Source organism: Papilio xuthus, unplaced genomic scaffold (genome assembly GCF_000836235.2).
Source record: "Papilio xuthus unplaced genomic scaffold, Pxut_1.1 DF826933.1, whole genome shotgun sequence".
NCBI classification, from domain to species: Eukaryota; Metazoa; Arthropoda; class Insecta; order Lepidoptera; family Papilionidae; genus Papilio; species Papilio xuthus.
In genome coordinates, this window is record NW_013531716.1 from 4,267,019 (window position 1) to 4,279,267 (window position 12,249).

Consider the following 12,249-nt stretch of genomic DNA (forward strand, 5'->3'; position numbering starts at 1 on the left):
AAAGATAAGCTCTCACAGTCGTCCAATTTGGTAATCAAAACAAAAACAATGTCTAATGTCAGTGTTTTTTTTTATCTTTGTATTATATATTTTGCATACAAAAGCAATGTTGGTGTTGCCATTTGTAGAATGGACACGAACCCAATTGTTTCAATAGAACCTTCCATTATGGAACTCCGGATTTGGGATAGTACAATCGGTCACTCGACTGACGTGAATACAAGAATTTTGAGTCATCGTAAGCAAATGACAGGTATTAATTTGATGTCCTAATAGAACATAGTATAATATTTCTTACTTATAAAATACTTTTTTTTATCTTATACAAAACAAACTTACCTAAAAATGGAAATAAAATTTCACAACTAAAATTTGTTAAGTTTATTATGAGTTAAGCAAAGCCTATGTCCAGCAAAAGAGCCTATCTTTGTAAGGTCTAAGGCAATGACGAAAATGATAATTAATTTACGCAAAAACAAAATGAGAATGTTTAGATATAATGGATGGATAGATGAATCTTTGTTAGAAGGTCTGCAGAAGATCATAATGCATCTCGATCCATTGTTGCAGAACGCAGTCTGGAAGAGCACGAACGCTACTGATTAAATTTTTTTAATCCCGATCGAGGATCGACAGCTCGTGTCTTATAAAGCTAAGCGGATCTACGACAATCGAGTTACATGTTATCCATATTTCTATTAACAGTGAATTAGCATTCCTGGTAACAAAAAGTGCACGTATCAAAGTTCTAAAACAAATTTATCAAATCTTCATTGTTAATGGTCGTGATCGGTCCACGTAACCGCATGATTGTGGTGAAGATTAAAGTTCTTAGTACTCTTAAGATCATTTACCTTATCGCTTTTTGTAATGTCATTAACAGGAAAGTTAGCAGACATATTTAAGACTAGATTTTACACGCGATTTCTACCGCGCGGAAATAAAAAAGTCTCGTAACATTTGAAATATACATGTCATAAGGTAACTTTGTAATGGCAAAAGCATTTTTGACAAAGGTCCAGAAGTTTTTGAGTTTAATCTTTACATATAAAAATACAAATCTTTCCTCTTTATAACATTACTATAGAAGATGTAGTAATGATGTAGTTTAGATAGACAAGAAATGTGCTTCCTATAACGCTGTTTAAAGAACATTTTAGTGTAAGTCAATTGAGTACTGCGGTTTTGTATTGTCCATTTTTTTATTAAAATCTTTTTAACACATCAAAGAGACCAACTCTATTTTATTGTTTGGCGGTAAAGGCACAATTTACTTCTTGTGAATTTCAAATAAAGAATTCTGATTTTTTTGTTGTTTGAAACTTGTTTAATGTAACAAGAGATTTTACCGATCAAAAAACAAAAGTTAATATAAACATAACTGTGTTTCTGGATGATTGATTTTATTAGTTGTATCATTTAGCACACACATGCTTTTTTTAATTCTTTAATCCTCTAAGGCTATAAATTTACATCTGGATTTAAGAAAAGGAAAATGTATTATGCGCATGAATGTCTGTTTAATTGTCTGTTGCTGAGTCCTTGTAATAAAGAATTAATTTGCACTGATAAATAAAAAGCATTTAACAAGCTTGTATAAAGTAAGTTTGAATACCAACGAAAATGTTAGTTAACAATCGTTCAATATTGTTAACTCTACCACATATGATTACTCTAAGAGACAGTCGTAAGGGCATTTCTTTATGAAATACATTAGTCATTTTGTGATGTAATTAATTTATTGGCCATTCTGTTAATATTGAGCAAAATATTTTAATCATGCAATTAGGATAATTTCTAATTATATTTAATCTGTGAATTAACTAATTGGTTAATTATACTTTATATAAAAAAGACGTTTTAGTGATCGAACAGATAGAAGCGATCTAAGGTCAGTACAAAGAAGTACTATTTTATTTTAATCCACATTCAAAATCTTTTGTGTGAAAGAAAATTATCTAAAACGACAGAAGCCACATATAACCATCATCGTAAGTAATATTTTTACCCTAGTATATGAAGCTCAAGTATAAATTAAATTTTTAGTATTTTGATTCGTAAATTTTAATTGTGGGTTTCTAAGACAAAAATTTCTATGCAAAATTAAGTTGTGATCACTCTGGATTCTTTTGAAGAGAAATATGTATTTGTGTTTCCGCAACCAAAATTCATGGTAAGAAATGTAGAGAACGTTATCTTCCTTGGATAAAAATGATATTCATTTTTTTCGTTTACTTTGCCTATGGCTTTGAAAAGTTTTAAGAACTTTTCATAATTTAGTTAGTTCAGGATTAAAAACTACTTTCCAAAGGCACTATTTACTCCTTCGAAAGTTGTTTCCAATAAAAAATAATGGAAGTTTCTGTGATTTAAAAAAATAACAATTTAATTTTTTGTCACCATTTCCCGATTACTGTTTTTATGCGTCATATAAAAATGTATATTTTCTACCAAATCACATGCAACCATTAATTTCATTAAAATTGCATCTGACGTAATTTAATAACTTTTTATAAACGTATAACACGAGGAAGTACTTTTTGAGCATTTTAATTTAAAATTTAGTTCGATATAACTTAAATTATTCAAACTTTCGTGAGACATTATATTAAACTGATATATAAACACGGCTAAACACTCACGTATATACGTCCGGTGGCGGCACCGACTAGTTTCGAGCCCATCGGGGGCCCTTCATCAGGATTAGTGGCACTGGTATTATTTCGCGGACGCGGCCCGTCGCTCAATGATGAAGGGCCCCCGATGGGCTCGAAACTAGTCGGTGCCGCCACCGGACGTATATACGTGAGTGTTTAGCCGTGTTTATATATCAGTTCGATATAACTTGCTATATTTTTATAGACAAATTAAATTGAATATTTTACTGAATAAGTTTTCAAAAATGAATTTTCTTTTACACAAAATTCAAATTCTATTTTATTTCTTTACATAATTGTAAATTGCATAATATTCTCTAATTTAAGTTACAGTTGCGGGAACAACGGATTCTTTTACCTATGACTGATTTTCGTGTAGCTTACTATCTTTTTTTTTCTAAGAAATATTTTTAAATTAATGGCCTGTAATTTTATTACACGATGAAATATTTTTTTTATTTTACAGATGAATCAGTTAGTTATCCTAGCTATGGTAGCGTGTATCGCAATGCCTCTGCCAACTGCTTCTGGTTTCTTTAACCAGAGACAAAGACCTCAGTCAAGACAAAGCGACACAGATGTAGATGCAAACGTATCATTGGATTTGTCCTCTATACTTCCATTCGTGTCAATGATCAAAAGTCAAGTTAGAGACATAATATCCGAACTGGCACTTCAAGTCTTCGAATACGTAAGAAACATCGCACAAAATTTCAAAGTACGTTTACTAAGGAAATTGGGCAAGTACACACTGTCTGATGTCTTCCATTTAATGTTCGATGGTGTTGTTGACTTCGTAAAAGATGAAGCAGAAATGAGCGAGAAACCTAATGTCGCGGAAAACAACGTCACAGAAAATACGACGAAGAAAATCAATGAAGAAGATCAAATAGACAATGATTCAAATAATAAAGAAGAACCATCAGGAAATTTCATTCTTGATAATACGTACCCATGGACGATATATACTCAGTAGAATTATTTTATAACAGAGAATTTCAATATTTGACATCTAAACAAGATTAGTAATGTTAAATAGTGGTTTACATGCAAAATATTATTTTCTAAAATTCGTATTGTTAACATATTATAAATTGTATTTATATTAAAATATGACCAGTATTCAAATTTCTCTTATGTTAAAACATATTATTGACTGAAATGCGTTCAAGAATCATTTTTTTACTCTTATACACATTAGCATTATACTTTCATTGTCGAACCCGAAAACACATCAGATCATCACGAATTTGCTGTGTAGTAGTAAATGAAAATAACTAATTTTATTTAATTTTTCCTACTACCACATACCTACGATAAATGTTTTAGTTTCAGTTAATTTCAATTTCATAGCTTTTAAAAAAAATATTAATTCAACCTGAAGAATTAAGTTATGCGAAGATTGCGTCGTACTATACTACTATTTAAATTTGCCAGGCGTTGTTAATGTCGTAGGAAAATAGTAGGTACGGTTAAGAATTTTAACTTCAATATTCATCATTAATGAAATTTTTTAACCAGAACTACCAGCCATCTGATTGTCATGTATGTGCTCAATTTGTATGTCTTGATACTAATACCTGTAGTAGTAGCAGTAGTACTAGTAAACATTCACTATGGAAAAGCATCAGGCGCTAAAAAATTATATTAATTAAGCTTCATTTTGAAATAAATTTTACAAAATTTTCAATGAAAATATTTACTATACTACTATAAATACAATTAATTTATGATATATAAAATTCGGTCTGGAATCAATTCAGCTTTATGAGTGGCGTAATTGTTTTGTAATGCGATCAAAGTAATAAAAGAATATGATTGAATAAATAACTGAGTGCCTTATAAAAGTGTTCCGCTAAAATCTAGAATTACTAACGTGATATTTATTTTTCACAGGCGCTTTTTACTAGTTATATTTTCAAAGTTTGCTTATATGACTAAGATTTTTTAAGTTTATATTTTTATATCGACGGTCACAATTTTACTTACATGCCTTTATAATTACCTATATATTGATACCGATATATTATACGTTCATACATTCGTAAATATAATTTAATGTCGAAAAACATTTTTGAGAGCGATATGATAGAATAGCCCGAGTACAAGCTAATTTTACTTAGAATAACGTTAATTACATTTGAAATATTCGAAGTTCATATTTTTCCATATCCAAGTTAACTATCAAGAGCATCTAATTGTGACCCCTGTCAAGGTCCTAATGTACAAGTAACCTCACAAAAGTACATATGTAATTAAGTACAAGGTATCGCTTTGTTCAATTGCGTAATAATTATTTTATAAAACACTACTAAAAGATTTTCATTATGCTAATTTACACCTACCTAAATTAAAAAAATATATATCGTACTTAAACGTGAGATATGTTCCGGTTTAATGTTTAGTTTGACATATGTATAAGTACAACATTCTCTTAAACATGATTTACGGGTTATCAAACAGGTAGTTGTTATGTAGATAACAGGTACATATTTACATACTTACTGTGGGTTTTCGAAACCAAAATCCCCGTTTAAAAGATATTGGTGTATACCTCGTTTTGTCAAAGATAGTAATAGGGATGACGACAAAATTTTGGTCTTAGAAAATAACGGTTAATAGGCTCTTGCGTAAAAAGAGCTCTCACGTTTACGAAGTTATACAAATACCTTTTTAGTCCCGTTAAATAAAAATGGAAGTTCTGTGACATTCTCTAACCGAGAATATCCATTCTTAAAACAACTGTTTTAAACATATTGCCATCACTGCTTTTTTGAAATCAAATGAGAGAGATGAAAATATACTTATAACCAGATGTTTTGGCAATGGTACCATAAGGTTAAGTTGTTATGGACACGGAGTATTTCTTGTTATGGTTTCTTATTGTCAGGAGAATAAGAATATTGTTAAGATTACAAAAACATGGTACAAGTGCCAAAGATATTTGTTAAATATTTGCATACATTTTAAAGAAAAATGCACAAAAATACTAATTTCAATAATAATACAAATCTTATTGACATCTGTATGAATTAACGATTTATCCGGTCTCTTTTGTGTTAGCTTTACAATTAGTGACGTAAATACATTTAACACTTTTGCGTTAATTGTTAAATACTCAACCTACTTTTAAAAGTGATTGTTATTATTCGCAATTTAAAATAAGCAGTGTTCTTTCGAATATTTTCTTACAATTATATCATATTCTAATAATTCTTTCCAAAGACTGAGTGTTAATCGTTCTTCGAAGGTTAGTGAAGAAAATTGCTTGTTCAAAGAAATGGTTATGGTCACTGCTTTGATCACGAAGCAGAAAAATTGATATGAGTGACTGATTCCGTATTTGAACGGTTGACTTAAGTGTGACAAATTCTGACCTTAATTTTTATTCTATTACCATAGTGCAACGCGCCTATGCAGTTTGAACTGCAATGTATTTTTATGTAATTTTTGATGGTGATGTCTCATAAGGTATGAAACAGGAATTACAATTTGCAAGCTATATCCTGATACTGTATGTTACGCATTTTAAATAAATTTTTAAGTGAATAATAAAATGTAGTGTCAGCAACAGATAACATATAAAATATTATTTCTTTTAAATCTGAATCTCCAAGATCAAATATATTCAAAATAAATTTTTATTATATTCTATTATCAAAATTACTATAATAATTATCGTTATGCTTAAAAATAAAACACACTAGTGGTTGCTCGTGACTGCGTCCGCGCGGTAGTAAAAAAAACATAATTAGTAACCTGTGTGTTCTTCCAGACTATGTTCTATATGTATGAACGTTCAGCCGTTCTAGAGAAACCTTCGAACCATCCATCCATATATAAGTAAGATTCTATTGTATACATAACTTTTTTATTAATAAAAAAATGTTACAGTTCGTGTCAAATGCATTCAATGTCAAGTCGTATAATAACCGACCATAGACAATATCGGCCTTTAACCTTGCAAAATTAATTAGTACTTTTTACTATTATAATTGTTCCTTTGATCTGATTTATGTCAATGAAACTGGACCAGTTGCATTTAATTTTATAGATATAAGCGATGATGGCTCAGATCACGTTTTTGTTGGAAACTTCATTATAATCAGTATAATAAATATTGTTTTCAAAGAATCAGTAAAATTGACCTGAAGAATTCCACCATAGGATAAAAATAATAATAAAAACAAATCGAACATTGACATTTTAATATGTTTCGTTTTCCAAAGAATATTTTTTGTTTATTGTTAAAAACCAAGGAAGTATAGCTCACATATATTAAAAAAATTCATGTTAACATCCGTATTTTTAAATCACCATAGAAACTTATAAGCTTTATGGAACATCGAAAAATAAATCAAACAAATATGCTACTGCACTTTACACTATTTTTATTTATGAAAATATTATTAAATTTCGGATCTAGTACTTGTTCACGTAGTCTATGGCTTTACATTTTAAATCCTTTCCAGTTCTAGGTAACGGTAATCGAAAAATTGTATTTGTAATCTAAGGCCATAATTTGCATTCAGAGCACAATTCTATCGAAGGTACTGATGTTGCAACATCCAGTCTCCTATTCAGGCCGTTATTAAAAAGCCTTGCAATTGGTTCCAAAGACAAAATGTCCTTCTGTGTGACTATTACATTTACGATAGATCTGTGAGGCATTCCTTACTTGATACTAAGTAATGGTGTTGGAAATAATGTTCACTTATGTATATTTTTAAAAAGATAATGACTATAATAGCTTTTGGTGTGTTATGGCTAAGAAAAATATTTTAATAAAAACATTCCTAAATATAGAAGAGAACACCAAGGTCTAGTCTTTAATCCTACTTTTTAAACGTTATTAAACTCGTCATTATTAGAGTACATTGTTTCATAATTAATAAAATCATGAGGTCCATTTATTTGCATTTTTTGAAACTTATACTTTAATAAATTAACGATAAATATTGTTTTTCAGTTATCACAGTTTTTTAAAGTTAAAGATGCCAACATCTTAGGTAGGGGTGAAAAATATTCATTATATTTATGTTTATTTTGTTAAATTTTTAATGATATAAATGTAATGTAACTAAAGCTTATATAATCCGATCTCCGTCATCTCTATGATTTATACTTACATATTATAAATATAAAAAAGTAAAATCTATACTTTAAGAGATATCTATAACTACAACAACCTATATAAAATAATGAATGTTTTTTCCCCAATCTAATATTTTAACCGACTTCAAAAAGGGGGAGGTTATCAATTCGTCTGTATTTTTTTTGTACAAGTATTTTGGCAATGGAAATCCACGACTGCGCCGAATAGTACAATCACCAGCCGGTCAGTCTTTGTTATATACAGTTTATATACGACCATGACGCCTAATGCCAAAATACGATTGTGCAAACATTATTGTGTTCCGATTTGAAGTATGTTGTTAAAAAATTACAATTTTAATTAGATATATTATATTTTACACCCCATATTATAAGGCTTAGGTAGTAGAGCTTAGAAGCGTACTTTCAAATTGCTATAATTTTTATTAAACAAGAAAGAAACAAAAAGAAAAATACCTATGTCAAATTTTATACGATCGAATATACAATGAAAAGGAATCCCTGGAAAGGTCAAATGTGTTAAGTTTAATAAAGCGTCATCATTAGTACATTGATAATCACATCTAGAGTAAGTTTATCTATTAATATTATTTAGTCTTAAGAATGAATTCTTTGATGAATGAACTCAATGCCACTGTTAACTGAGGTAAATGGCGCGTCTGCTTCTACGGATATCGCGATTTCATTAACTGCGGTAAATGCATCGAATAACACGTGTTTAATAGCAACCGCCTGTGGTTTAATCTCATTATATAAGATTGCACAACACACAATTTGTGCTGCGCCGCACGCGCGTGACATTGACTTAGCCCCACTGCCGGTCCTCTACTCCACACTTTACCTCCGTGTGAATGTCTATTAGTTTTTGTTCTAGACATTTCGAGTGTAAGGAAATTATTTGCAAGAACAACGTAGTTTTTTAATTTATAACGGATGCCATAGGGTTATAGCTACCTGCTTCAATCCAAACTCTGAAACATAGACAATTTATTTCTGGTGAGAGACTTTTTCTCAAAAAAAAAAAAACATTAGCTAACCTTATTTTACAAGATTACTTCATTTTAACTCACAATTTTCACAAATTAACTGAAAACTTATAAATTTTAATGGCCACCATGTATCGGTCGAATATGTATGGGTCGAAACTTTGTTAGAACACATTTTATTAACAACATAATTCATATAATTACTGTGTTAAAATGTAAAAACCTGTGTTTTTATAATAAGACACAAAAACGGGAAATTTTAAAGTCACATGATTTTTATAGTAAAGAGTTGAATTTATGTTAAAGTTCACGGTCGAATTCGGTTAGAAGTTGCAGTTCATTCAACTTATGCTTTCGTTCTGTAGAACTTAAACACATTAGGGTCAGGTTCCGCTCAGATTATGAAACACTTATATTTACATTTTATAAGAAACAATTAACACGAGTAATGTACGGAACCAAATAATGTATTTTATTGTTTCCTCGACACCTTTTGATTTAAGTTAATTTATATTTATATTAATTTATACTTGTACTTTTATTTAATTTATAAATAATTTACAGCATTTTAAGTAATAAACTGGGCTTACCGGTATTTTTAATGTAACTATAAAATTAAAAAATTAAATTTTGATATTTCAATTAATGTCTTTTAAAGATTTTTAAATGTATGTGCAAATGAGATAAAACTACTTAATTGAATAATTTAAAAAAAAAACGAGAACGGATACAATAATACTCACCGTAGGTTTCTGACACCAAAATATATATTAAAAAACATATTGTCATCCCTGTCTTTCATCTTTGTCAAAACAAAGATAACAGTGTGTAATAAACGGAGATATCAGACTCAGAAACCCATGGTCAGTGGACGTAATTCAGAAAATATTAACGATGATAAATGAATATCAAATTAAACTACGATTAACTTCAGTATTGTAAGACCATAAGGCACCATAAAATATATGAGAGTATGCAGATGTGTGATTATTCATTAGCTCAACGAAGCCCCTTAATAGATTAAATGCAAATATTACGGAAATAATTTGCGAATAAATTGTTTGAATTTCCATAACTCAAAATACTTTGGCATTAAGCAAGGTCTTTCAAAAAAGGAATGTGTTTTATACTTACTTCTGTATCTGTACAGATAAATAAAATACAAATTTAAGAGAAGAGATGCTTGTTTATTCAGATTACATTCAGAATTCCCTGCATCAAATTATAATTGCATGCTTTAATAACATTTTACAAAGGCAAAGCTTTTCTTTCAGTAAATTTTACAAAGTAATAACGAATTACACAATGATTTTAATAACTACGGACCAGTAAACGAATATATCAACGTAAAATACAAAACTTTAATGAAGTGTTACAAGTGGATACTTTATTTATTTTAAAAAAGCAACCTATTTACAAGCTTTTATTTAATTTCCTAAACCTGTCCCGGTTTTTGTCATAAAAATCTTGCAAATTAGGTTTCATACACATCCCTAATACTGATTGAGCTGAAATTTTGCATACATCTGTGAATGGCGTAACAATGCAAAATTAGGAGGACTCAGTGCTGATCTGAAGAGCTGAAAAGTGGTTACAGTAACTTCGTAAGGTATCAACAAAACCCTATCGAGTTTGTGCTCGTTTGAATCGTCCTAACGAGTAGTTTGACTTTTTTTAGTTCTTTTATTAAACAGAAAATATTTTCTTTTAAGTTTTTTTTCTGTTTTAATTATTTATTTACTTGCACTGCACAGCTGTGTTTGTTTTTCTTTTATATTGTTGTCAACTATGTTTAATAGATTATTCAACATATAATTACGTACTTCATTTATCGTCTATGCTAATTAATTTATGATACTGTAAAATTATTAAAGTAATCATTACACCATAAACATTTGCATATTACTAGGAAAACATATTGTTGGAAAACTGTACAGCTATTATTTTTAACGTCGGTTTCTACTGGCGAAAGAAATTGTCACCCCTCTCATATATTTAACGCAGATATTCCGGTAGGGAAAACCCATAGTTAATTTAACCTGAACACTATCACTGAGAAGATGTACATATGTACATCACAAGTAAAAATATGACCGCAATTCGGTATGAGGTACATCGCAATAATTTCAAAGCTATTATTAGTGTCGGCATCTAGAACCTGGACTTATCACCTCCCCTTCCCCTTCTCCTCATAAGTGCAACCTGTTCTTATGGTCATAGCCCTTAAGTCCATAGGCGTAATGAAAAAACATACAGATGAAATGAAAACCTCATTTTTTTGTAGTCGGTTTAAAAGACTTGTTTTACTCATATATTTACGTCAAAGCTTGAGGCGTGTTAGTGATAACTGCGGTTGTGACATTGTTTGCTTGCCATCATCTTCAAAAAATCTAGCAGCATTAAAATATCAGTGAAGTAAACATTAAAAAAAGTCGTTTTTATTGTGTGGCTCGTATCGTGCACATCGGTACTTTAAAATCATAGAAAAGAACACTTCTATAAACTAACTTATATTAGTCTCTAAAATCGTAAAATCTACAAGAAGTCCAATAGGCTATCAATGTTCCGTTTAGATAAATACCAATATATAAACATTCTCTATTTGTATTTATACATACTCACTTTACGATGACGTCAAACATTTCTGAGACTAAACCAGTGTACAATTAACATCTATATGCGTACGAAATTCTATAAAAAAAACATGTGCTCACGTCAAAGAAAACATTTATAATTTTTAAATATAAAATTATAAAAACAGGACATCGTGAACTTTTCCACTGTTTCTATCTCAGTTGTCAGTTTGACAGTTACGATGGCTCCTACGTAGAAGAGCGGAACTGCCGCTTAAACTTGCCGCTTTTTCCAATTGTTATCAAACAGGTTTATTTTGTTGTATTCTTCGATATTGTTATTTGAGATTATTAAATGTTCTTTAAGAACAGTTTTCTTTGTTTAGATCGAAACAAAATTTTAGGCAAGTAGACGTATGAAAACAAGTTTAGTAAAAATCCCAATCGCGCCATTGGTTTAAGTGACAAGTAACAGCATCGCGGGAGTGGCGAAGGGTTCTAGGCACCGCTTCGGTAGTTGTGATTTTTACTTCTTAGATAACAGTTAATCAATTTCTTGTACGACATTTACACATTTATCTTTTATTATTACTCGAATATGTTTAAAACTATTGTCATATTTTACAAAAAGTGTTCTTGCCAACGACGGTATTGTTTATACCTCTTGATATGATTCAGCCTTTTATTTTTAAATGTCGACGGATTCTGCATATTAGTTGCAACTTACCGCAAAATGTGCGGCGTCTAAACGTCTGACAATGGGTTCTGTTTAGTTCGTAATAATGATTTTGACTGAATTCCACAATTGTTTCCGCAAACCACCAATAGATGGCGCTGCTCGGAAATTAAAACGTGCTATAGAAATATTAATGCATAATTATTTACCTGTTATGATTTTTTTGTCGTTGTAGTTGGCCT

The 12,249-nt window shown here is 30.1% G+C and overlaps 1 protein-coding gene across 1 annotated transcript; it reads left to right on the plus strand.

Moving 5' to 3' along the window:
- Window positions 1-1,897: 1,897 nt before the first annotated feature.
- On the plus strand, window positions 1,898-3,643 carry LOC106121962 (uncharacterized). The gene is made up of 2 exons (XM_013317800.1): window positions 1,898-1,991; window positions 3,124-3,643. The coding sequence occupies exon 2, from the start codon at window positions 3,124-3,126 to the stop codon at window positions 3,631-3,633; it is 510 nt and encodes a 169-aa protein (XP_013173254.1). The 5' UTR covers window positions 1,898-1,991; the 3' UTR covers window positions 3,634-3,643.
- The last annotated feature ends 8,606 nt before the right edge of the window (window positions 3,644-12,249 follow it).

Coding starts and splice junctions, on each gene's coding strand:
- LOC106121962 (XM_013317800.1), top strand. CDS start 3,124: ATGAATCAGTTAGTTATCCTAGCTATGGTAGCGTGTATCGCAATGCCT.